General features: G+C 47.1%; 2 protein-coding genes across 2 annotated transcripts in view; one reads left to right on the forward strand and one right to left on the reverse strand.

Annotated features, from left to right (window-relative positions):
* Positions 1-1,627: 1,627 nt before the first annotated feature.
* LOC134530924 (galectin-4-like) overlaps positions 1,628-27,666 on the forward strand; it is a 114,561-nt gene continuing 88,522 nt past the window's right edge. Inside the window, exon 1 of the mRNA XM_063366238.1 lies at positions 1,628-1,668. The gene's annotated coding sequence lies outside the window, so the exon portion shown is untranslated. The remainder of the gene's footprint in view (positions 1,669-27,666) is intronic.
* Positions 22,252-25,790, reverse strand: LOC134530925 (myb/SANT-like DNA-binding domain-containing protein 3). The gene is made up of 3 exons (XM_063366240.1): positions 25,280-25,790; positions 24,779-24,999; positions 22,252-24,632 (listed from the first exon to the last, which is right to left on the reverse strand). Exons 1-3 carry the CDS (start codon positions 25,578-25,580, stop codon positions 24,189-24,191), a joined length of 966 nt encoding a protein of 321 aa, XP_063222310.1. The 5' UTR covers positions 25,581-25,790; the 3' UTR covers positions 22,252-24,188.

Raw genomic sequence — 27,666 nt, forward strand, 5'->3', positions numbered from 1 at the left:
CTTGGACATTTCTGTTCGCATTGGTTTTTGGGCGTTACTGGTTTTTTGGGGGCAAATTTCGTCGTTTCCCGCCAGGCTGCCAGCCACATCGTGTAACAATAAACTAAGGATGTAGTGTACGCTTGTGTATATATTAGTGAATTTAATTACTTTAGTTAATCGCGAGTTGCTGCATCGGGCCTCGCTCCAGAATGGACATAGCGTCAGGTCGCCTGTCGCCAGCAAAAGGCAGTCGGCAGTTAGCGAAATTGCCCAGTCCTTCATCACGAGTCCCTACCAAACTATCTGAGTACCGTCAGTTGGGGTAACATTGGCCCTTTGAGGGTAACTTTGGCTCAAGACAAAAAACATGTTAAACCATGTTACAACTCTTCCAAATATTTATTAGATGTGATGATACATATGTTACATATATATCATCACATCTAATAAATATTTGGAAGAGTTATAACATGGTTAAACAAGTTTTTTGTCTTGGGCCAAAGTTACCCTCGAAGGGCCAATGTTACCCCAACTGACGGTACCTGTAAGTGCTTCTTCGAACCCTGAAATTCTTAAATAAAAAGTGCCTCTTATTAAGGTGGGTCCTTACTAACGCTGGTTATAAGTGTGTCCTAATACGTGTTTAAAGAAAAGGCTACTCTCCCTTTTTAAACTGGTTAATGAATTGCTTTAATCAGTAGCCATGGCCCCTCCCTGTCCTTACTTGAATACGAATTTGGTGGTAACCACCATTTTATTAATGAATGATAATTACATAACCAAACCTATTTTTTACATGTAAATTGTTTCCGTTTTTATAAATATAATTTACCGATTGGTTGATTTGTTGTCAAAAAGTTTTTATCTTTGTTTTTAATAAGGTATTCTTGAAATGGATTTTTAAGGCCCTTTCTACTATAGCACGTATCTCCCGGAACGTCTGACTGTCGCGTCACTCGCGTCTGCTGCTTCCACAATGAACGGAAACGTAACAAAAGACAATCAATAAGACTGCATTTGAGTTACGATGTATTAATTTAATAAAAAAAGTAATCTGTTTCAAGATCATACCACGGGCAGAATTTGAAACAATTTTTAACATACTAGAACATAAACAAACATGGCTACCACTGCGGCCAAATACTCGGCTTCTATCGGTCGCACGAAGTAACGTAGGTAAACGGTAGAGCTCAGCATTGCCGAACTAATCCGTACGAGTCAGTTCCCGCCTGCGTGCTGTTGTAGAAGCTCTGTTTCGTGAGATCCGACTCCGTTGACGCGATCCGTCTCTGTTTACGTGTCATCGTAGAACGGGCCTAAAGGCGCATAGTAATCATTTCAGAGGGAAAATAGTGACTGACTGTATTAATTGTTTAGTAGTTATAATAGACAATAATGTTTTGAAACGCCCGGTACAATATACACGCACGCATGCGTGCGTGTGATGCGTGCATGTCTGTACCGGCTGTTACCGCAGTCGCCGGAAGCGACAGCAATCCGGTTAGGGTATATCTGGGCTACGTAACAGCAGATGGTGACCTTGGGCATCGCGAGTTCCCGATACGACAGTGCGTTGTCGAGCACGACGGAAGCCGGCCACAACAGCTTCAGTTGCACCAACCTTCGAATCATGACGTCGGTGAGTGAGTGCACGAATGTTTTGCTTGTTGTTGCTGTTGAATTTCGGTAACGGTAATGGCGGAGTCACTACCAAGTAGAGGTGTAAAAGTAACGAAAAAATGTGTACCCGTATGTATTCGTTACTATAACAATTAGTACTCGTTACTTTCGTATCGTTACTCGTTACTTCTGATACCGCATGACATGGCACATGCTATGTTATGTAACAGCATCGAATCGAGTCGTATTTCGTACGCGTACAGTATGACGTCGCGTAAATAAAAATAAATCGAATATAAACAATTAAAAATATTTGATAATTAACAGCTTTTGTTAACCAAGAAACAATTAACTCTCATTAGAGCGGCTTTATTATAATATATCTTTTAAGATAAGAACATAAAACGTGAAAATACGCGATTATAAAAAACAAAAACATACATATTTATAATTTGTAAAAAATACTTTCTTATGTTGTTTCTGTTCGAATCTAAAACTTTGTCTACACACACAATACCTTTAATAAACAGTAAAAAACTTGGACGACGAATTTCCAAATCATACTTTTATTAATAAACAAACATCGTTCTTTGTAACGAATACGCGCGCGCATGTGTGAAACATACGAAAGATGCGAGTAACGAAATGCATTCGTGTGTAATGTTTCGTTACTCGTTACTAGATGCCGCACCCGTTACTCAGTAACGAATACATACGGTTTGCAACAGCTCTACTATCACGTAACTAGGAGAACTTCGGCGAGGTGAAATTTTTTGTAACATAACCATTAAGGAGCGTTTAGAGCAAACAGGATAGAAACTAGGGCAAGTAATGCTATCCCGTTTATTCTACCCGTTTAATCGATCCTGTTACTAATAATAGTGGCTATTTTTTTCTGTAATAAAAAATAGTATTTTATAAATAATATAAATATAAAGCGTAATTTTTTGTATAAAATTCATACCTGAGTGATACTTAAAATATCGTATTTCATTTAAACAAGCCCGAGCTTAGTACGATTATTCGTTGCGTCACAATGGGAAAATGTGAAACAGTGTCTCTTGTAGGAAATTTTAAGGGCTTAAAAATAAAAGACGCAATACGAGACAGTCCGAGTATTTGGATAAGTTGTTCACGAATGCCAACAGTAACACTGCTAAAATTCAGCTTTACTTTTTTTTTTCGTACAAGCTGGGGTCATTTTTCATTAAATGTGAATATGCTATTTTTTAAATATTACTGAATATTACATTTTTTTTTGTTAATACATAAAATATTTTAATTACAACACTATGTTACATCAGACAGATAAAGTAATGTATACAATAAATTTAAAAAATTTACATATGCCACTTGTAAAAATAACATTGTCTTTGGTGAGTTTATGATTAAGTAACTTAAGAATTACCTATCTTATTCTACTCGCCGACTAGTTTCTCCAGTTTATTAGGTATTGAATTAGTGTTCTTTATTCCAGTCAATCGAAACGTGTTAGGTGATCCGTGATGCGATTTTTGTGTTTGGATATCGTCTGCATTCTTGAAGTAAGTTATTTGATTAGTAATCATTGCTGATTGGATAAGTTGCTGCATGTGTGTAGTAGGTATTTTTAATTCGTTTGGAAATATGTATTGGCAACACCAATCGTATGGGGCGATAGAACCTTTTAGTTAGTAACCCATAATTTGTACGAATGTTAATCATAAATATTTGATCGTTTCTTGATGTGCTGCAAATAATTTCTTAATTCCTATTCAGTGGTATATAATAGTTATTCCGAGCCCCGGCTTCTGGCTGTGGATTGTAGACGCCATCTTGGATTGTGACGTCAAGGCGGTAATTTTTAGTGTCAAATTTCCTTAAAATGACTCAAAATTTGCCTAAATTCCTATAAATTTCTTTATTTCGAGGGGAAAATTCCCGGTTTGAGGAAAAATTTCTCGTTTTAGTCCTCAAAAATGCCAGTGGCTTAAAAATTATTAAAAGCAGTTTGAGTCCTAAAGTCACATAAGCCGCCGAGGTCATGCCAATTAGGATAACATGGCCGCCATTTTGAATAATGATGTAACTGTTGCGATTATCATTAGGGCCGCCAACTTGAAAATCCGTATTTTTTATGCTAAAATATCGAAGAAAATGTCAAAAACCATAAAAAAAATTATTTAATACAATTTTATTAAAAATTACATCATCTTGAATAAAGACAGCACAGTTGCACATTTAGTTACGGTCGCCATCTTAGATTCCAGAAACATTGCACTTACATTACGCTCGCCATCTTGGATTATGATGTCATGACCACCATAAGTTATCAGATTTTAATGGAATTTTTTTTTTTTAATTATAAAAAATAAACTGGTCAAATTTAAATAAATATTTAATAAAACATGCAATTACATCATGGAGTCCTTGTTTCGAACCTGGTGGAAAAAAAAATGATGACAGATCCTTTCCCCATGGCGGCTGCTGGCTGACTGACCCCCACCACTAATACCAATGCATATATGAAAAATTACCTATCCGCCCCCTTCCCCACAATTCCTACCCCTTTCCCAAAAATATATTTGTTTTTATTTCCCCCTTCCACCTCCTACCCCCTTGCATTTCTTTGTAAATTATAATTTTTTTATCGCAATAAATCCCCACTATTTACGCCTCCTATTTTACACCATGAAATTGATTTGGTCTGCTGTATGTCGCCATCTTGAATTATGACATCACAACCGACATCTTGTTTTCATCTGCTGAAGTCCGCCATCTTGTATGATATAATGTCAGCAATCTTTAATTTTTGTTATGCTGAAGGCCTCCATCTTGGATGACATTTCCATATTTGTTTGTTCTTAGAGTGTTTCAGCATCACTCTGTCTCATGCATATAAGGTCGATGTTCCATTAACTACCAATGTTGTTGGTCCTTATCGAAATATAAAATTTATTTTTTCATACAAAATACATTGTAAACACTGGGATTCGAACCATGATAGCTCAAATTTGGAAAATGTACCCCTTTAACTGCACTGCCATCGAGGCATTTGTCAAATAAGATATATCAAATATAATGCAAATTTTTTGACATGTAATTTTTTTAATTTGAAGAAATAATAGTTTCACGTGTTCGAGAACGCACTGCCATCTCTTATTTTTCAATACTTGCTACTATAAGCGCTAGTGTAGTGTACTACACATCTACTAGAGGGCGATGCCACCATATTGGTTTAATTTTTACCCACTAGAGTGTATTAGTATTTATAAAGAGGGTGCCCACCATTTTGAAAATCTAGAAATTTTAAGCTAGTAATTCCGGAAAAATTCCAAAAATTCATAAAAAAATTACTCATAAATATATTGATTGATTCGGTCGATTTTAATCTTTGGTTTCAGGGTGGCCACTCACCGGGAAAACTGGGAAACCGGGATTTATCAGGGAAATCACGTTGATCGGGAATTATCAGGGAAATGTCAGGGAATTTTTTTAATAACCAGGAATTTTTTGTATCATGTATATTTCCGTGCGTGTTTTGGCAGTAGCCCTTTGAACGTCCGTAATTTCTTTTCTTAAGTTGCGCCGAACCGTGCCAAGTAGCATCAAGCCAATGCCGTGCCGAAATGTGCCGATTAGCACTACGCTGCCCGGACCGTGCCGAGCAGTGCTAGCTGTAGCTGCCATCGCTCATCGCCATATTGAGGATGTTTTCCAGTTTTGACCATTATATTGCAGCCAGTTTTCGTGTCTTTCATTAACGAACGTGAGAATGGTGTTTGCCAGAAAATGTTCTGTGTTCGTCACTGCCAATTTCAAGTGAAAAAAGCAGTTAGTGCTTTATTTGATTCGAGAATCGAGTGTCTGCTTAGTAGTGCCGTCACCCGACCTCTGATTAAGGCCCGGGAGGTACCTGACGGGCGCTACGGGCGTCGTGGTGCTGCTGATGTCCGGGGGGGCGCCAGGCTAGTGCGATACTAGGTCGTTGATGGTGGGTCGTGGGTACTCTGCCCCAGGGCCACAACTAGAGTCTCTGGCAACCGGGGCATGAATGGATTCATGCGCCCTCTCTCTTTTTTTTTGCACATACCACACCAATAAAGTGTATGTCTGGGAGCTTTTCCACGGAAAAATGGTGCTATTGCATTTTCCATACCTACATGTAACAGTTTCTGTGCTACTGTAACTTCCATGCAAAAACATTTACCAGTTACCAGTTGTAGTAGGAATTACAATGCAAGCGATTTCGGCGCCCCCACAGCTTTGCGCCCGGGGCGTATGCCCCGCTTGCCCCCCCCCCCCCTAGTTGCTGCCCTGCTCTGCCCCCGCGTGCCCCGCGAGGTACGCTGCTTGAAACCTATCCTGAGTTGCGGCGCTCGGCCGTGTGGAGGACGGAAGGGTGCAGAATGACGGTAGACGACACAGTTTATATTAAAAGCTGTTTAATTCACGTACTTTCTGGTGGTACGCGTGGGTACCTTGTACGCCCTACACGTACACTACGCGGTACAAAGTCGCTACACAAACCGCGCTAATGTGCTGTGCGGCATCAACACTACAACAACCCATGGATTTTACCGCGGCAGTCTCGCGGGAACGTGATCAATGTTTGCTGGAAATGGCCAGCACCGAGAGTTAACGAGTCTAGGAGGGCTCGACGAGCGTGACCCTAAATTAACTGTAACATTTACGTGACGTTGGAGCCGGCAGGCGTATGCGCGGCGAATTAACTAAAAAAACACTGTGGCTGGAGTCGGCCAGTACCGTAAGTGGCGCGATCCTCGACACGGTGCGGAATTACTAAAAAGACGGTCGGGATAGGCCCGGTTCCGCGGAATACACGCCGAGTCGACGTGAGCAGCAGCGAATTAGAAGGTTACGTGATTACATTACTTGCAGAAGGAGCGATTGGTGAGCAAAAAGGTGAAGGCTGCTCACGGACGAACATATCTTGACCCGGCGTGGAGTGGTTCGAGACTGCCGAACATGGCCGCCTTGCAAGGGGGGTGGGGGGAACTTTCACTTCCCTTGTGAGACGGCGCCAAAAACTTATATTATATTAATTGGTTGAATTATAACAAAAAAACACATTCCAGGAGCTTAAATAAAATCTAGCACCTGGTAATTTGGTGCTTAAGGCTTAACAGCTGTTTTGTATTATTTAATGATTTTAAATGTCGCACCAAGTTGCCGACAGTCAATATAGTGACAAATTATCTCCGTGTAAATTGTTTATGTTGGATTTCTCCTAACCTGACTTGATCAGGTTCACGGGCACTGTAATTAAGGCCAGTGGCCGCGGCGACTGGTAATGAGTTTCAACGACGCACTTGCTTAATGCTTATGAATAATTACTATTGTTCTAGTGTCTCATTCATTGAGTGTTTTATGAAATCGAGTCCCCGAGGTCTCGTGTCCTGAAGTTTATTCGAGTTTATTGAGGTCATGCCCGGGGCGCTCGTTTGACTCATTCCGACTGGGCTAGGGGTGCGCTCCGAAAACGGTATCCGGTACTTAGAGGCCATGGTTGATACGACGTCAAACTCCCCCTCCCCCTAGCGGAAGCCCGTCACCGCCCCGTGTTCCCGATCCCACGGCTCGACGACCCCCTAGAACAGCCGGCACCCTCCGTGAAGTGATACCGTGGATCGCGGTGTCTTGGCGCTGGTGAACGCCGCCTCGGACGCTGCGTGGGCAGCTGGGCCGGGAGGCGGCGCTGCGGCGCGTGAAGAGTTGGCGCTGGTGGACGCCGCCTCGGACGCTGCATGGGCAGCGGGGCCGGGAGGCGGCGCTGCGGCGCGTGAAGTGGGAGGCGGGGTGACGAGACTGCCCAGGACGTACTCGGCCAGGTGGTCAGGAGGCCGACGCTCCCGCCGGGGGCGATCTCGTGGGCTACTCCTCTCGGGGCTCGTCGAATGTGTTCGCCCGTATGGCTGGCTTTCCCGTTCGGGTATCAGCGCCGGGCCAGGTGAGTTCCGCCCCTGGGTGTTGTCCAGGACGAACTCCCGCAACCTAGCGGGTCGGCGCCGAGTCCGTCGTGGACGGCCGGTCCCCTCCTCGCGCGGGTGTGTGACGGTGATGCAGAAAACGGCATCGGCGAGTGAGGTTGCGTGTCCCCAGCCGCCCCTTGTCGGGCTTGGGGGCGATTCCGCCTCGGCCTCATCCGGGTCGGAGATGATGGACTCCGGACTAGGGGGTGCTCCGGCGGGGTCCTCGGAGTCCTCCATGATCTCTGTTACCCGGCACTGGGCATGGCGCTGCCGGCCTTTCCCCCGCCAGCGCGGCATGGTCCGCGGGCTCCTCCTGCCTCGGAGGGGGCTCGCTCTCGGGGGCCTCCCCTCGTGGCGGGGTTGTCGCGGGACAGGGCGCCTCGGAGGGGTCGTGTGGTGGGTCAGCCTCCAGTTCTCCATCGGTGGGGTGTTCCTGCCCTTCCCGAGTGTTGTCCTCGGCGGTCTCCTGCGGTCGCTCGAGTCCTTCGGGTGGGGTTGCGTCGGGATTAGCGTCTGGCCCGTCGGCTGGGTTCTCGTGGTCGGGTTCGGTCAGGATCGGTTCCCCAGGGGTCGCTGCCACTCTCAGGTGGTCCCAGTGGATCTTTTGTATGCGGCGGCCGCCTAGGTCCACCATGTAGGACGTCGTCCCTAGGCGCCGTGTTATGGTATAGGGGCCCTCCCAGCGAGGGGCGAGTCCGGCACAGTAGTTGCGCGGCGCTGCCGACAGGGGGTACACCCGGTCGCCGGCCTGCAGTGGTGCCGGTGGTCGTGCCGTCTGCGGTGTTATGGTCTGGCTATAATGCGCTTGTCGCGCTCGGGCCGCATCATGCTTGTGGGCGCGACGCTCGTCGCGCTCCTCCTGGTGCTCTCCCGGGTGTGGGGTGCTGTGGGTTGCCAACTCGCCGGGTAGGGGCAGGTTACGCCCTTGGAACATTTCCGCTGGCGTCATCCCAGTGGCCGCATTCATGCGCCGTCGGACGCCGAACAGTGCGTCGGCGACATTGCGGTCCCACTGGGACAGATTCCGGGTAGCCGACCCGAGCGAGGAACTCGCGTGGCAGGACGTCGATGGTAGCCGCCCGTGCGTTGCTGCAGGGGTAGGCTTCAGTCCAGCGGGTGAACATGTCTTTCACGACCACTAGGAAGCGCTTACCCCGCGGCGAGCAGGGTACGGCCCCATCATGTCCAGTGCGAGCGTCTGGAACGGCGCCGATGGCTGGCGAGGTTGCTGTTGTTGTGTACTGTCTCCTCGGCAGGCCTTGAGGCGCTGGCAGGTCTCACACTCCCGGACGTAGACTCGGACGTCCCGGTTCACCCCCGGCCAGTGGTACTACTGCCAGACGGCTCTCCGGGTCTGGTCCGAGCCTGGATGTCCGGCGAGGTCATGGCCGTGATAAAAACGCAGCGCCGCCTGGAGCGCTTCGGGCGGGACGTAGGTTCTCCACCCGTCTGTCTCCCCAAGTCTTATCGTCTTTTTAAATTCCCTCTTAGTGTCAACCGCCTACAACCTTGCCACAACTTAGCATTTGGTGGAATGGACTTTTAACACAATCTTTATTTTCATGTCTACGAGCGCTGTATCTTTTATCGAAGTATTTGTTACAGTCGTTCAGATCGAGATGGATATTTGAGTATCGTACCTTCACTAGACTGCATGTATTCCATAATGGTTAAATAACGACTAAAGTTTTTTTAGGTACATCGTAATTTTATGTATGAGCATTCGAAAAATGTTTTAACAAAAGTGGTTTTTTCGTTTTGAAAAAGTCATGCCCCAAGTAATTTCACTACTCACCATCATATTTACTCGTGCGATGTGTTGTTAAAACAGCCGCTGTTTGATGTAGGATGCGGGATGCTCACTCACGAACTCAAGAGGAGTGCTACGCTAGACCTCAACGGGGAAGGGAACATGACTTGAGTGTTATTTGTTGTTCGATGGTATTTCTTAGCAGTTCCAAAGTAATGCATTGTAATTTGTTTGTCATTAGATTAACAGGAAATCTGATTGATGGTTAATCAGATACTAAAATGTCAATTAAATGTAAATAAAGTAACTAACATATTCACAAACAGAACTTGGTACAACGACAATATGGATGAAAAAAAGGCAGTTTATTTCTAGTCTTTGTAAAAATATCAACTTACGGAGAATTGTAGACAAATTAAAAAAACTAGGAGCACACTCAGAAAACATATGGCATTTTCATAATTCAATGTGTGTTGTACAGGCAGTAGCTGTTTTATGTGGGATGTATAATGCTCACTCACAATCGCAAGAGAAGGAAGGCTTCTCTAGAACCCAAGGGGAAGGGAAATCGTCTTGTGTGATAGTGTTAATCAGCTGTTTAAAGACTTGTAATCGTCTGATTAATAATTTGTTTTGTCTAAATCCCACCTGATAAAAAATATTGTATGTGCTGATTTGGTAACATGAATTCAGCAATTTATACGAAAATCTGATAAAATTACCTTTCTTATTACGAAAATAATAGATTCAGAGATTGTTTTCTTACAAATAACCAGGAGCACACTGAGAAATCCAGGTAAATATTACCACGAATAATCAGGAGCACACGCAGAAAACCACCAGAAGCCTTGCCAAGAAAAAAATCGGACCACATGGAGAAAACCAAGAGAAGTCTTGAAAATCCAGCTCATTGAATGCATTTAGATATATGATTGAATATTTGTAACAGACATATGCTAAGCATATTATGAAGCAAGGCATACCTACTATAATTATATATTATGCTAAACATATTATGAAAGTAATATTTTATTTATGTATATATTTATATATATATATTAATAGGTAGTCTAAATGTAAGGGGGAAGAAGATTGTTGGAAATATGTATTCAATGAACTTCTCTTTTTTTTTTAATCATATGAAGATAGTATTGTATAAAAAAATAAACAAAAAACGTATAAATATACAAATTTCGAATTAACATCTAGACAAGGAGATGGGAGCAGATTTTTTGAAATCAAATAAAAACTGTAATTTTCCTCCACTTTTAAACGTTAAGTGTGCAAAATTTTATGAATTTGTACCAATATTGTAATTTAAGTGTTGCGAAAGGCAGGCATTGATTGTTTTTAAAAATGTTATTTAAATAATTTGATGAGGTATTTTTTAATTTAAATGTAGTTAGTTGATTTTCTTTTAACTTGAACGACGAGTTTTGCAAATTTCATTAGTACCACAATACTAATTTAAGTGTAATAAAGGGCAATTTGGGGTAGTTTTTCGAAGTTTCACAGGGACAGGAGGGTTAGATTTTTTTTGACGTGACATCTAATAAATCGATGAACGCCGGCTGCACGCACTAAAAAGTGTCCCGTAACGCACATTGTCCCACTACGGATGTCCCACTACTGATGTGTCCTGTTATGCTCATTGTATGCATGCGTGGCATCTCTCTTCCACTCGATTGGAACAACCACCGATTTGACTTTTCAATCATATTTTCGTCGTTTGAATTATTAATATTATGTAATTTAACGATCGTCCACCGATTTTAAGCACAATCGGTACGGTTATTAATTTCCCGCCTACCACTATAAGAAATAAACATGGCGGACTACATACGTTTTTAAAACTTCCACAACACAAAGCAAAATTTTTATAAATATATATAACATCTGAAACAATTGTTTTCAATATGGCCTCGTGGCCGGGTGGTTAGCATCGCTGATTACTAAAATGTAAATTTTGGCAAAAGAGCACAGAGTGCTGGCATGTCAACAAATACTGTATAAAACACTGTAAAGGATACTTTATGTAAATAAAAACTCTTGAATACGAATACGAATACGAATACGATACTACCAATCCAAAGGCTGATGGATCGAATCTCGGCCACAGCTATACTTTCATTTTTGTACTTGTAAAAAAAATACGGCGCGCGCGACACTACAAAAGTAATAAATATATTTAAATTAATGAATGCAAATAAAAGTAAATTTATCAATTAAATTTCAATTAGATTTCATTTCACTCCTTTGTATCCATACAAAATAGTAATAATTCAATAAAAATGATTCACGTTTATTCATAAAAGTATGCAGAGGTAGATTTTATCATACAAAAGATAGAAAAATTAAAAAAAAAAAATTCCTCAAAGAATATAATATTTTTAATGCCTAAATGGTTTGGTTGCAATAACCTATTACGGCTCAGTCTCAGGCCGAATATGATATTTCATTTCATCAATGTTTTGTTATGACGTTGTCACGTTAAACTATCGTCCGTTAACCGACTTAACAGACAACCAATTTTTATTTTGTCGGACGTAGACAGTTACTTTTCTTTTAATTTTAACACCAGGTGTGAAAAATTTCATAAAGAAATATCAATATCCTGGCCCATTTTCCGGAGAAGAAATTAATTTCTGCATTTAATTTGGCAATTTTTTGAGCTCTCATGGAAGTTACCTATTTTGCTAATACTATCTTTTTTCTTTATAATAATACACTTCCAACCAAGGTCATTAGATACCAGGTCGTCTCATCCCGCTATTTTACTGTTATTGGTCAATCGCGTCTGACGTACATGCTAGACCATATTGCCGCGGGAATTCAAATTAATCACGTGTCTAAATGGCACTTTCTTAAATTTTCCGATTCACATAGACTGATGTAATTTATGTATAGGTTAAATGTATCACGTTGACGCCGACCGCCAATGCTCCTCTGTCGCATAGACCGCTATGCCTCATCAACGTCTCGCAAAAGCGTGTGCACCGAACGCGCCCGTGCGCGCAGCAAAGTGCAGTTCGTGCGACGAGGCGAACGCCATACAACGAGTGCTACACCGGCGCAAGGATCCGGCCGGGTGTGGCATATCCTTCCGCCGCACTACAACAAATTGTTATAATTATGTTTTTCCACAGGATTTTATTAAACATTATTTTTTATTAATTAATAATTAAGTCTTTGCAAAATCATGTTTCAATGTGCGATTTGTCCCGAACCTGGCCGGTTCAGTTTCCCGCGAAATTCACACGTTTCCGCGGGAGGGCTGGCGGGGGAGGGGGGTCGCGCGCGGCGACACCGCTAGTGTCCTTCGAGAGCTCAACCAGGCCGGCAGCCTGCGCGCAACGCGGAACCTTCAAACTTTGCATTCACCGACATGTAGTTTTCCATAGTGTAATTTCTTTTCAACCTTTTTGTACAGTTCCGCGGTCGGCCTAAATTTACCATGAGGTACTTAACTTAATTCAATCAGTGCTCAAGATGAGTGTTCCACGTCATACGTAAGTACTGTGGGGAGATTATGTGGTTTCACGTCGGCGCTTCACGCCCAACCTAGCCTACAGGCTATTTAGTTTTGGCCCGCACGGGGCAGCCAGCAGGCGACACGTGCTATCAGACTTAATAACGATTCAGTCCCTGGGTCACACCTAGACACCACGTAGAGTCGCCGGAAACACGGGCCTACGTGCTGCTAGCCCAGTTTATCAAGTGTAATGTATTAGTGGAATAGTTGTTCGCCTAAGTGTAATTCGTCATGTCAGGGCTTATGTATCACCGTCGTACGGCAGTGCGCCACCAAACTTAATCCAGAGCTAGGTATTAGTGTAGTGTATTGTGCTTCAAAATATCGTGTGCCATGTCAGAGTGTCTTTTGTAACTTTCGCATCACGTAAACGAGTCTGCCCCTCACGCGCATAAGAATCGTGAGCCGCCACTGAGGAAGTGAGCTGCGCGTGTGACTAGTCGCGTCGGGCAAACCGTTACGGCCAGAACGGGCAGCACCATGTATTGGGCTGTGCTGTATTAAATTCACGAACTATCTGAAGAAGTTTTGTTTATTATTCAGGCGTCCCGAGTGGCCTCAACAGCTCGGGGGGCCCTACTGCGTTGACCCCTACCTCTAGCCACAAGGCCGAACCTTCCCTGAGATCACGAACTGAACAAAATCACGTCTAAATACTCAGAGGTAGCGGGGACGGCGTCAAATTGGTGCCCGACTAGTGTGGCTTTAATTTTCTAAAAATTAATTTCCAAATTTTGTTTCAAATTTTTCAAATTTTTTCTCAAATTTTTCAAATTTTATACTTCAAATTAGTGTACCAGTAAGGGCTCGCGTAGGAAGTCGGGAATCGCGCGGAAACGGACGCGACGCGCAGACAGCCAAAGGAGCGGGCACCTGGCGATAGGCGCGCGTCAAGTTACACGCCAGACGCGCATCAAGTTACGCGTCAGGCGAGATAACGGCTGTGGGAGCGGAAGTCCGCGCGCCTCGCACACGGATCAGGTGGCGCAGCTGCGCAGCTGCTACGCGCCGAACAGGAGCACGAACATGAGCCGTGACGGAGCGGTAAAGATAGACATGGAAGGGGTATGCCACGCATGCCTTCTGCCAGGGTTGCCAATAAATCATGCCGCGGCAGGGGTTTTCGCCACCTGTACCTGCGACACAGATAGGAAGCACAAAACAGACTTTGACGACAGAAAATCAGGGCCGACGTCTACAATTCAGTGCGGCGCGAGGGGATGTCATCGGCGGCCCGATGAGGTGGCGTTCTGCCACCAGTGCGGCACCGTGAGGCACCGCTCGTGCACCGAGGCCCGGGAGTTCCTTAACTTCCGGAATGGGCTATTCATGTGCCGCGCGTGCGAGCTCGCGCTGGACAGACCGTCAGCGACGCCGGCGGCCCCTGTCGCACCGCGCCCCGGCCGCACCCTCAAGCTGCCGGAGTTCGGAGGGCAGGAGCACGAGGACCCCGCAAAGTTCCTGCGGACATGCCGAGACAGGCTGGCACGATACGCGGTGCCTACAGATGAGTGGACGGAGAAGGCGTGCGATCAGCTGAGGGGGTGTGCCCTTGACTGGTGGACCACAGCCGGAGAATACGGCATGGAGTGGGGTGACTTCGCCAACGGACTGGAGGAGCGTTTCAACGACGCCCGTGCCCGGGCCCGGTGTCAACAGTCACTGTTCTGCCGGCCTCAGTAGGCGGGGGAGAGCGCGGAGGCCTTCATCAGGTCTAAGGCGCGGCTCCACCGACGGCTGGCGGAAGGGGAGGACGACAGCAGCATGCTAGGGGTAGTCGTCCAGCTGATGCTGCCCGAACTGCGGCCATTCCTTAGGGCCGCCACCGACAAGGGACTGGAGACGTTCGTGCGGTTGGCGAACGAGGTGGAGCGCGACGTGCAAGCTGTCCGTCGCAGCCGCGAGCCGCCCACCCGACGGCCAGGTGCGTCGCCACCGATGTTGGCGGCCCCCGAGGTCTCCAGGGCTCTGGTACCGTACGTGGAGCCAGTGCCGAGGCAACAGGGGGAGCAGCCGTCCCGACGCACCGCACCCAGGGAGAACACCGGGGCACCAAACCAGGGGGCTCCGCGCTGCAAGTACTGCCGTGAGGAGCGGTACCACTGGCACGACATCTGTCCCACGCGGGCAGCTGTCTGGCAAGCCCGTGGGGCGGGCGGCCTTACGTCGGGAAACGCCCGCTAGGGGGTAGTGCCATGGCTGGCCACTGTCCCTGGAACCCTAGCCCGGCCTCCACTGTCACCCCGGCGCGCCCCGTCAGGACGGACGGGCGCGGCGCACTCGACTCGTCAGCGGCCTGCACCGGGTCGTCGGCGAGCCGCACCGGACACCAGGTGGCCCCTGCGACACCGGCAGCACCTGCGGTGTCCGCGGACACACCGGCACGCCCCGTCAGGACGGACGGGCGCGGCGCACCCGACTCGTCAGCGGCCTGCACCGGGTCGTCGGCGAGCCGCACCGGACACCAGGTGGCCCCGGCGACACCGGCAGCACCTGCGGTGTCCGCTGACACACCGGCACGCCCCGTCAGGACGGACGGGCGCGGTGCACCCGACTCGTCAGCGGCCTGCACCGGGTCGTCGGCGAGCCGCACCGGACACCAGGTGGCCCCGGCGACACCGGCAGCACCTGCGGTGTCCGCTGACACACCGGCACGCCCCGTCAGGACGGACGGGCGCGGCGCACCCGACTCGTCAGCAGCCTGCACCAGGTCGTCGGCGAGCCGCACCGGACACCAGGTGGCCCCGGCGACACCGGCAGCACCTGCGGTGTCCGCTGACACACCGGCACGCCCCGTCAGGACGGACGGGCGCGGCGCACCCGACTCGTCAGCGGCCTGCACCGGGTCGTCGGCGAGCCGCGCCGGACACCAGGTGGCCCCGGCGACACCGGCAGCACCTGCGGTGTCCGCTGACACACCGGCACGCCCCGTCAGGACGGACGGGCGCGGCGCACCCGACTCGTCAGCGGCCTGCACCGGGTCGTCGGCGAGCCGCACCGGACACCAGGTGGCCCCGGCGACACCGGCAGCACCTGCGGTGTCCGCTGATACACCGGCACGCCCCGTCAGGACGGACGGGCGCGGCGCACCCGACTCGTCAGCGGCCTGCACCGGGTCGTCGGCGAGCAGTACCGGACACCAGGTGACCCCGGCGACACCGGCAGCACCTGCGGACCGCCTGACGGCAGCGGCAGCGCCCCGGGAGCAGTGTGGTGAGTCGTTCCAATTAGGGCAGTTGGGACCTGGGGCGGGGCATTTACTCCGGATTCCCGTCAGGATGGATGGACAGCCGGTGCATGCTCTTGTCGACACGGCCGCCAGCCACACGTATGTGTCGGCTCAATGCTCGAGCGTACGGGACATTGTCTCAGATGTGGAGGAGGTACAGTTAGCGACGCAGGGGGCGACAGCGCGTATTGTTGGCCGCTCGAACATCACCCTCTCCATCAGGGACCATGTTAGTCACACAACAGCACTAGTAGTAGAGGGACTACGGGAGATGCTGATCCTAGGTCTGCCTTGGCTGGCGCAGGAGGACGCCACTGTGGAAGTCAGGGAGGGGAGGTTGCACGTTGGCCACCACGAGCGGCGCACAGTTTACAGCCTGGGCTATCGGCCACCCGCCGAGCAGGGGACACCCATCACGCTCGCGGACTTGAGGAACGGTGTGCCCGCTGCCCATGTAGAGCTCATAAACAATGTCTTGTCTCAACAGCCACAGGTGTTTGCGGCCACAGATATGCTCCGCCGTACCACAACCACGGAACACACCATCCCCACCCGACCTCACCAACCCCAGTTCGTAAAACCATACGGGTTCGGACCCACTGAAAGGCACGTCATCCAGACCCAGATCACGGAAATGTTACGCGATGGAGTCATCGAACCCAGTGAGTCGCCATACAACTGCCAGATTGTCATGGCGAACAAGAAAGATGGCTCCATGCGTTTTTGTGTGAATTTCAAACCAGTCAATTCAGTAACCATACCCGCCCCACCACCGCTCATCAACATAACAGACGCTTTGGCGGGGCTGGGCGACGCCCGCATCTTCACGTCCCTGGACCTCAAGTCCGGGTACTGGCAGGTGCCGGTACGTCCAGAGGACCGCCCGAAGACCGCGTTCACTGCCCCTGACGGCCGGCGTTTCCAGTTCTGTGCCATGCCGTTCGGGCTGATGGACGCCCCCGCGACCTTCCAGGCCATGATGGTGCGTGTGTTAGACGGGTACGCGGGCGAGTTCGCCGCCGCGTACCTGGATGACGTCATCATCTGGTCACGGTCGTGGGAGGACCACGCCCGGCACCTCGGCCTGGTCCTTGAGCGGCTGGCCAGACACGGCCTCACGTGTGCCCCCCAGAAATGCCACGTGGGCGCGGCTGAACTGGAGTACCTAGGGCACATGGTGGACGCGGAGGGTTGCCGCCCTCTGCCAAAGCACCTGAACCTTATTGAGTCCAAACCCGCCCCTCGAACCCGCAAGCAGCTGCAGAAGTTGATGGGCCTTCTCAACTGGCTGCGCTCGTTCATTCCGCATTTTGCCAGCGTCACTGCCCCGATGACGGACATGCTGTCACCCAAGCTCCGGTTTCAGTGGACCAGCGAAGCGGACGCCGCCCTGGATGCGGTGAAACGGCAGTTCCGCGAGTGCCACCAGCTCGCCCGTCTGCAGCCTGACCTTCCCCTGTTCCTTCAGACAGACGCCAGTCAGGAGGGGATGGGGGCCGTCCTATACCAGGTGGGGGACAAAGGCGTGCGCCGGGTGGTGGAGTACGCCAGCGCCAAGTTCGGCCAGCCCGAACGGCGGTACCATGTGAACGAGCAGGAGTGCATGGCCGTCGTTTGGGCTATGCGCCGCTACCGCCACCACCTGGAGGGCCGCCGGTTCACGCTGCGGACGGACAGCCAGTGTCTCCGCTGGCTGGACTCCGCCCAGGGCCGCAAGTCGAAGTTCACGAGGTGGGCGTTGATGCTCCAGAACTTCGACTTCGCGGTCGAGCACGTCCCTGGACGGGACAACCAGTTCGCCGACGAGTTGTCGCGCCATCCCGACCCACACAACACGTTTCAGGATGACCAGGACTGGGAGGGGCTGTTGCCGCCAGGGGGAGTCGCGCCGCCGGTCACTCCAGGGGAGGCGCCCGCAACTTTATTCCACATCCCAAGGGCCCCCGATTATCCCGCCGTCTTGCCTGTGGAGACCCTGAGCGGATTAGTGGAATTCGTGAAACAGGCCCAGCGGACAGACGACCCCACACAGGCCGAGGTGCGGTCATGTGGGGAGCAGGTTCACCCCTACCACAGGTGCGTGGACGGGGTGTTGGAGACCCGGGTACCAGGGGACATGGACGCCTGGCGCCTTCATGTGCCGCTCGGTGCCCGCGAGCAGGTCATGGGCTTCCACCACACGCACGAGCTGGCGGGACACCCAGGTGCGCACCAAACCCAGTTAGACATCCGTAAGACCTTCCATTGGCCGGGGGTGACGCGGGACGTACGGGACCTGGTGCGGCGCTGCCAGCAGTGCCAGCAGAGGAAGACGAGGCGGTCTGACGGGGTGGAGCAGCAGCGCCCCCGACGGCCCCGCGACCCGTTTCACACCCTGGCCCTGGACATAATGGGGCCCTACCCGCGGACCACCCGGGGAAGGAGGTTCTTGGTCGTCATCACAGACATTTTCACCCGGTGGGTCGAGGCCTTCCCGGTGTCCAACGTGCGCGCCGGAACCATAGCCGCCCTGCTGGACCACGAGATATTCCCGCGGTATGGTTTCGCGCGCGTGCTGTTGACGGACAACGGCTGTCAGTTCAGCGGGAGGCGCTGGAGAGCTGACTGTCGCCGTTGGGGTCTCGACCACCACACCACCCCCATTTACCATCCCCAGGCCAACCCCACTGAGAGGCGGAACCAGGAGGTCAAGGCGCAGCTGCGGCTGAGGTTGGGGGACGACCACTCCAAATGGGACGTCCACCTGCCGAAGCTGTTGTATTGCCTCCGGCGCCGCACCAACGCTGTCACCGGTCATTCCCCTGCCGAGCTTCTGTACGGGAAGAACTTGGCTTTGCCCGGGGAAAGCAGGGTGGCCGATGTTGCCATGGGCACAGTGGCGCGCCCCAATCATGAGGAGGGGAGGGAGCACGCCAGACAACGGCAGGCCCAATTCCTGGCGGCCCACACGCCCATGACTAGTCACCCCCCACCCCCCATCCAGCCAGGTCAGCTGGTATATGTCAGGCAGCATCACTTGTCGTCCGGGGCGCGTAACTTTTGTGCGGGGTTGGCGCCTCGATGGTCGGAGCCGCGGGAGGTCCTGTGGAGGACGGGCCCCTCATCCTATGCGGTCCGGACGCCAAGGGGACGGCCCGCTAAAGTGCACCGGGACGACCTGCGCGTAGTCGCGCACGGGGTCAGAGTTGGCCCAACGACCCCCTCTTCACCATCCCCCACACTCCAGGAAGCCACAGATACGCCGCGGGAAGGAGCAGCACCTGAACCCACCACCCGGGGGGACATGCACACGGGCGACACAGACGTGGGTAGCCCTGATCAGGCACATGAGTGCAACCAACCCGACCTCCGGGACACCCCGAGCAGGTCCCCGGTGCCGCTGGCCACAGTTCCGCACGTCCCCGAGGAGGTGGGGAATCCGTTGGTCTGGTTTCCTGACGAGGAGGGGGAGGAGGTCTGTGAGGAGGAGGACGTCGAGCCACTGTGGCCGCTGGACCTCAGCCTGGCGGACGCCACGTTCCGGGTATCCGTGGACGAGCCCGAGGAGGGGGAGGAGGAGCCGGACAGTAGGGATAGGCGCCCCACCCGCAGACGTCGGGCCCCGGTCAGGACGTACTGCGCGGACGACAGCGAGCCGGTAGAGTTCGCTCCTGTCCCCGCCGTGGAGGCGAGCTGCCCGACCACCCAACCGGACACGAGGGGACCTACCACACTCTGCACAGTGGAGACCCCTACCAGCACAGTCCCCACCACACGACCACAGAGGGCCCGCCGACCCCCGGCCTACCTGGTGGATTACGAGTGGTCCAGGTCCCCGTCGAGCTACTCCACCCGGGCGCGGCCCGTAAGGGGCGATCCAGGTGTGCCAACACTCGTGGCCGGACCCCTATCATTCCCCCCGCCCACGTCATCCATTCCACCACCCTGCCACACCCCGACCACACTGACCCCCCCACCCACTTGTCACCATATTGAGCTAGAAGAGGCGCACGTCGCTGCCCAGTCCCAGGGGGGGAAAGGACACGGGTCAGGGCGTAACCCCTTATCATTCATTGAGTGGGAGAGGTATTCAGGGCAGAATGTTTACATCACAACACACCACCACTCCGCCGCGTAGTGTAGGGCTCGCAGTGCGGCGAACGTCAGTGAAGTGCTCAGCGTGTGAAGCGAGGCGTTGATGCACATAGCGGTCTCAGAGAAGGGGGGGCATTTGACGCCGACCGCCAATGCTCCTCTGTCGCATAGACCGCTATGCCTCATCAACGTCTCGCAAAAGCGTGTGCACCGAACGCGCCCGTGCGCGCAGCAAAGTGCAGTTCGTGCGACGAGGCGAACGCCATACAACGAGTGCTACACCGGCGCAAGGATCCGGCCGGGTGTGGCATATCCTTCCGCCGCACTACAACAAATTGTTATAATTATGTTTTTCCACAGGATTTTATTAAACATTATTTTTTATTAATTAATAATTAAGTCTTTGCAAAATCATGTTTCAATGTGCGATTTGTCCCGAACCTGGCCGGTTCAGTTTCCCGCGAAATTCACACGTTTCCGCGGGAGGGCTGGCGGGGGAGGGGGGTCGCGCGCGGCGACACCGCTAGTGTCCTTCGAGAGCTCAACCAGGCCGGCAGCCTGCGCGCAACGCGGAACCTTCAAACTTTGCATTCACCGACATGTAGTTTTCCATAGTGTAATTTCTTTTCAACCTTTTTGTACAGTTCCGCGGTCGGCCTAAATTTACCATGAGGTACTTAACTTAATTCAATCAGTGCTCAAGATGAGTGTTCCACGTCATACGTAAGTACTGTGGGGAGATTATGTGGTTTCACGTCGGCGCTTCACGCCCAACCTAGCCTACAGGCTATTTAGTTTTGGCCCGCACGGGGCAGCCAGCAGGCGACACGTGCTATCAGACTTAATAACGATTCAGTCCCTGGGTCACACCTAGACACCACGTAGAGTCGCCGGAAACACGGGCCTACGTGCTGCTAGCCCAGTTTATCAAGTGTAATGTATTAGTGGAATAGTTGTTCGCCTAAGTGTAATTCGTCATGTCAGGGCTTATGTATCACCGTCGTACAGCAGTGCGCCACCAAACTTAATCCAGAGCTAGGTATTAGTGTAGTGTATTGTGCTTCAAAATATCGTGTGCCATGTCAGAGTGTCTTTTGTAACTTTCGCATCACGTAAACGAGTCTGCCCCTCACGCGCATAAGAATCGTGAGCCGCCACTGAGGAAGTGAGCTGCGCGTGTGACTAGTCGCGTCGGGCAAACCGTTACGGCCAGAACGGGCAGCACCATGTATTGGGCTGTGCTGTATTAAATTCACGAACTATCTGAAGAAGTTTTGTGTTATTATTCAGGCGTCCCGAGTGGCCTCAACAGCTCGGGGGGCCCTACTGCGTTGACCCCTACCTCTAGCCACAAGGCCGAACCTTCCCTGAGATCACGAACTGAACAAAATCACGTCTAAATACTCAGAGGTAGCGGGGACGGCGTCAACGTGTTGCCGCTAGTAATATATTTAATCTTTGTTATGTTGTCAGTTATTTAATCGTAAATTAGGCTCAAATGTGTATTTTAAAATCTAAACTGGTGTTGTTGGTAAACATTGTGATGCGTGCTGTTCTTGCAATATTCACAACATTGTGTTATTTAATGCTAGTTTGTTTATGCTTGTTACCATTGATAAGTAATTATATTCAATATTACATTTAGCTTCCTTGCTAGATGTTTAAGTGTCAACATGTTATGTTCATTTGCAGTAGTAAACAAACTTTGTAAGTGTATTAAATATCATACAATGTAACAAGTTTTGTGGTAATGACTATCCTCCAAAAAATATTCTAAGAATATTTAATGGCCCTTTAACTACCAAATTTCATATTTGTGTGCAGTAATATGATTTTGTCTAATCCATTGCATTCTAACTTGTGGATCTTCCACATGTGATCCCTCTGCCCTTTACCTATCTCTGAGCTTTCCAAAATCCCCTTTCTTTACTTACCTTAACCTATTTCACCATTCTTTCTTTCTCCTCCTTTACAGTGTGTCCCATACAAGCTCCATCATCATCACTGATGGTCTATGCATCTTCCTTCTTCCGTCATCGTTTCTCCTCCGATATTTGTCACTTATCTCACTACATTGCATTGTACCTTTATAACTCTTAGGGCCGGTTTCACCAAGCGAAATTATCTCGATAAAGTAATGAATTATCCAGATTAACCGAATATCCCGTTTCACCACTCCGAATATCTCGATCTTTTAGTGTTATCGAGATAAAATATTTTAACCACCGATTTTCGTGGTTAAAGTCTTATTATCGAGATAATATTGTAAAACGAAGTGACGAGAGGAGATTTTAAAAATTGTAATGGCTCGAGGCATGTACAATTTGATTTTTGAAGATGAAAGTGATGAAGAAGATGCCATTGTTCGTCGGCCACGATGGATGCGAGATAGAAGCGATTATTTTGAAATGTATGATGAAGAAGACTTTAAAATACATTTTCGCCTTTCAAAACAGTCGACTATGTTTGTTTTGGAACTTATAGAAAATCAACTACAGTTTCCCGAAAAGTAAGTTTATATTAATATTATTTCCTAATGTTAATTGTTTCTGTAGAATAATAAATATGTATATGAAATCATAGACAAGTAAAATAAAACTCATTTATACGAACATTACATTACAACCTTCAACATACTTTTTTCGTCTTTCACAGGAATATGTCAGTGTCGCCAATGAACCAACTGCTGGCTACACTTCGATTTTATGCTACAGGCTGTAACCAGCTAACCATTGGGGATTATGCTGGCTTTAGTAAACCCACAGCTCACCGAATAATACATAGGGTTAGCTCCGCAATTGCATCTCTTCGACCGCAGTTCATTAAATTCCCAGAGACGATGGAAGAACTGAATTTAGCACAAAGGGATTTCTATGCAATTGCTAAATTTCCCAGGGCTATTGGTGCTATGGATTGCACTCATGTAAAAATCCAGTCACCAGGTTGGTTTAAACACTGATTTTATGCTACCTTTTTATTAAACATTGCAATCCACATACAAGCTTGTTTTATGTTTGTTGCAGGTGGAAACAATGCAGAATTCTACCGTAACAGAAAAGGTTACTTCTCTGTGAATGTGCAAGTAATTTGTAATACAAAATTGGAAATTACAGATATTGTTGCACGATGGCCTGGTTCCTCACATGATAGTACCATATTCAACAATAGCAACAGAAGGGCATGTTTTGAGAGAGGGGAGTATGGTGATTCTGTACTACTTGTTGATGCGGGCTATGCTTGTAGGTCATATCTAATGCCTCCATTAGATAATCCCAGAAGTCCACAGGAACACCTATTTAATGAGTCGCAAATTAGGTCAAGAAATCCTGTAGAGCGAACATTCGGTTGCTGGAAGCGACGTTTCCCAGTCTTATCTTTAGGATTGAGAGTGTCATTAGAACATTCGTTTGCCATCATTGTAGCGACTGGGGTGCTGCATAATATCCTGCGACAAACTGGGGAAGAACTCCCTCCAGACGACCCTAACCTCAATCTCCACCTCCCTTGGCAACAGTTGCTTGAGGAAGGAAATGTACAGCAGAACAACGAAAATGCAAACAGAAGGCCCAGATATGACAGTGTCAGGCATTTACTGATTGAAAACTATTTCAGGAGGTAAATGAAATTTACATATACCTATAATTAAATACCTATATATGTGTGTGTGTGTTGTAATACTTATTTAAGATACGATTATTTATCACTCTGTGTATTTTCAGTTTGTTGTAGGTCATACTGATCTATATGTCACACAGAGATGCCATCAACTTGAAGATTTGCTGGTGAAAATAACTACATATAGCAAGATGTATGGAATATTTTAATACATTTGCATTGTAAAACTGCTTAGATCATACAAAATAATGTGACATAAGCGAACATGTATTATCTTTTATATAATTCTTAACATTTGTACTTGAAACTGTTTGTTAATAGGCACAATGAATATCACTTTGTAAATATACATGTAATATATAACAATTATGTCATGATAGTTGAGCAAATGTTTAATACATAAGAACAATTAAATTACTGCAAATGTTCTAGTTCTTTCTTTATTTTCAAGATTTGTAAAGATAAAAGTTCAGTTTGCAGCTTTTCCTGCTTTACTTTTTCTCGTTCTTGTTGTAACCGCAGTTCCCAGATTTCTTTCATAACTTCTTTTTCCTCGATTGCATGTTTTTTTGCAAGTTCAATTAGTTCGATTTTTGCTGCATTGACAGCACTTACTTCTTTCACTTTGGTGGCCGGGGTTGGTCGCCGCTTGCTAGTAAAGGGAGATTGCACTGAAGCATTTCCCCTACTGCTAGGAGGCATTGCCTTCCCACTACTTGCACTGCATGAATCAGTAGTATTGGTCTGCACTGTGTTTGTGATAGCCGAGTTGTTATTGGAGTGTCGAAGGGCAGAACACACAGGACTGCTGAGCATGGCTGGAGTATAATGCGTCCAGTCGCCATTTGGAAGAGTTACCTGTGGAAAAATTAAATTTGAACATTATGTGAGAGAAATAAAGTTAACACAGTGCATAGGCTATAGCTATACATGATTAATAAGCATAACTATGCACAGTGACACATCCATTAGGTTTTCTCAAAATAAAGTGTAGGCCTACTAACTGTCTCTGCCGTCTCCACGAAAGAAACATCCACTTCTGCTCCGACATCCAGTTGAATGCTGTCATCCTCATCAGTAGGCCTATTTGATGCATCAAATGGTAATATTATTGCATCTGAATCTGAATCGAAGGGATTCTTGGCACCATCGATAGTCGGTTTGATTAGGCTCTGCACTCTCTCACAAATGGGATCCTTACTAACTGTTTTTGAAGGACCTCCACCTGAAAAAATACAGAATTAATTTAGTTATGTGGTGTATATTTCATATCCACTGGTGGTATAGTGCGAAGTGTCTTCTTGACAGTGCAAAGGTTATAGTTCTGATTCCAACTCCACCCAAGATACCTCTTTAATATATTACAATTAATTCAAGTAACTAAAAAAATTGTTATTGCACATGTTTACAATTCGTAAAATTGCATTATGGATAAAAATGCATACAATATTTATTGCTGTACCTAAATATAATGTACCAGGATATACAGACAAAAAATATATTACCTGTTCCAGTTAATACTTGAACTCGTTGATCAGCAGAAGTCTTTCGCGTGTGCTTTTTGAGATTCTCCCACACCGCTTTTAAATTTTCTGCAGTCCTGTGATGTTCTCCAGACATACAATTGAAAGTATCTGCAAGTATTTGCCACTGCTTCATTTTTTGTTGCTGTGAAACACCATCTGTTTTTTTATTTTCAATGATATTGAAATGTTCAGTTACTAAATCTAAAAGAATGTATTTCTCCTGCTGCGATGTATTTTTATTTCTCTGCTTCTTTGACAAATTACAGCCTTGGCTCGCCATAATAGCCTACGAAATTTCTAGCCAAACTTTGATAACGAAAGGTGTTTACAAACAGAAAATCGCGATAATTTCAGAAGATCGAGTTAAACTTATCTCGATTTTCTCAGAGAAAGATAATATGTGGTGAAACACATATAACTTTATCGAGATAGAAATGGAAGATTAACTTTTTATCTCGATAACATCATCGGGATTTTCAACTCGACTGGTGAAACCGGCCCTTAAATGTCCATCGCTAGGTACGAGTCCCAAATTCCTGTGGCGTATTCCATATCTGGTTATCACCAGCATGGAAGATGCCTTTTCATTGACTTTTATTTCTCTCCTTTAGTGTCATAGCAGTTAACCCCAGACCCCTACTCCCTTCTTCACCGTCCACTTTTTTTTTTTTTTTTTTTTAATCTACTCATCATGCTTTCCCAGACATCTTTCATTATGAAAAGCAAGGGCCCCATGGCACTCCCCTGTGGTACGTACTCCATGTCACCACTCCCTCTTCCTACCATTAATTTAATATTAAGTGAGCTAGTAATTTTGCATAGAAAATTTTATTACAGACCTGTCATTTATAATTATTAATTTAAGTAAAAAAAATTAAACTGCACTCTAAAGCTGTCTGGCCTACTATTAACCATGTCCATTTACATCAGCTGTAATTCTTAAGAATGGTAACTCCTGAGTAACATGGTAAATGATCACTATGTGAAAGGTTTGCTAGGTTAACTAGGATCTGTAATTCTGAAAATGGTAGCTCTAAGTGAAAGATTTATTAGTGTACAATAATAACACAATTATTTTTTTAAATGTAATTAATTCTTTAAAAGATATGTATTTCCCTGCTTAAATTCTTTCATTTTAATCCTTACTCAACTTATTTACCAAAAACTAATAGTCTCCAAAATTACCACATATACTATTAAATTTTAATATAAAATCTCAAATTAAAATTGCAAAACAAACTCCCAGATCATTTACCATGATAAAAATATTTTGGTATTTTGGCATTCTTGGCAGGTACATGTTTCCAAGCTGGTATTCCTAAATATGCTCCTTTCCCACTACGGCCACTACTTACGCACCATAGTGCAGGCAGTAAGGCATACTCAGTTTCTGATTTACCTGAACACTTCTTCTGGAAGAAAACATGCCTAAAACACTGAAACACTTTATTCCTACCTTGTGATACTTTCCAACAAGTGGTCCGCAAATATGTGGCTTAAAACACAAATATCACAGACCATTGTTCAAAGTCTTTATTACATGATACATCGCTGGGTAATTTTATTTCATCTCTTAACATTGGAACGTAAAATTGTACTAAGCCGTTAATGAGAAACAGTATCACATAAACATCATTTGCAGTTTAGACAAACATAATTTTTTTTTGAACGAGAGTAACTAGAATAAAAAAATATATTTTTTTTTAATTTGTCAGAAAATTAAACTACTGGTAGAAGATGGAGCATGAGAATAGTTTTTTTTATTTTGTGATCAGATGTTCACAGTAGTAATCATATTTTGAACTGTTAGTTACAAAAAATTTCACCACAAAATGCCAAACTTCTGCTGTAAGAGGTAGAAAAAGAGGCAGGTTTTTTAAATGTGTAGACAGTAACATTCCTCTAGTTTCAAAGGTTAAATGTGCAAAACTTTATTTGTGTAGAATAAAATTGTACATTTGTATATAAAAAAAAACAGCATGCAAACAAACATATACACTTAATTTGTATCAATATAAATTTTTATTTACATGTTCGTAATTAATCTCCTTGATTGTGTTTGCAAGATTAATTTTTTGTTACAAGTAAAAAATATATAAATGTTGTAAGACCACCTAGTGAAAAATGACCAAGCTAATAGTAATTACAACAATTATGTGAACAAATAACCATCAATAATATAATCCACTATAACTCTAGTGTGTTAAAATGTAGTAAAAATTTATGTACCTACTTAAAATAATTCTTAAGTGACAGGATTTAAACCTGGAAACTTGTAATCCATAACTACGTACAAACCACTGAGCCAAATAAACATAATAATTTACTATGAAAAATATTTCATTGTAGGTAAGTGTTTGTATCCT

The sequence above is a fragment of the Bacillus rossius genome, chromosome 3, assembly GCF_032445375.1.
Source record: "Bacillus rossius redtenbacheri isolate Brsri chromosome 3, Brsri_v3, whole genome shotgun sequence".
Lineage (NCBI taxonomy): Eukaryota > Metazoa > Arthropoda > Insecta > Phasmatodea > Bacillidae > Bacillus > Bacillus rossius.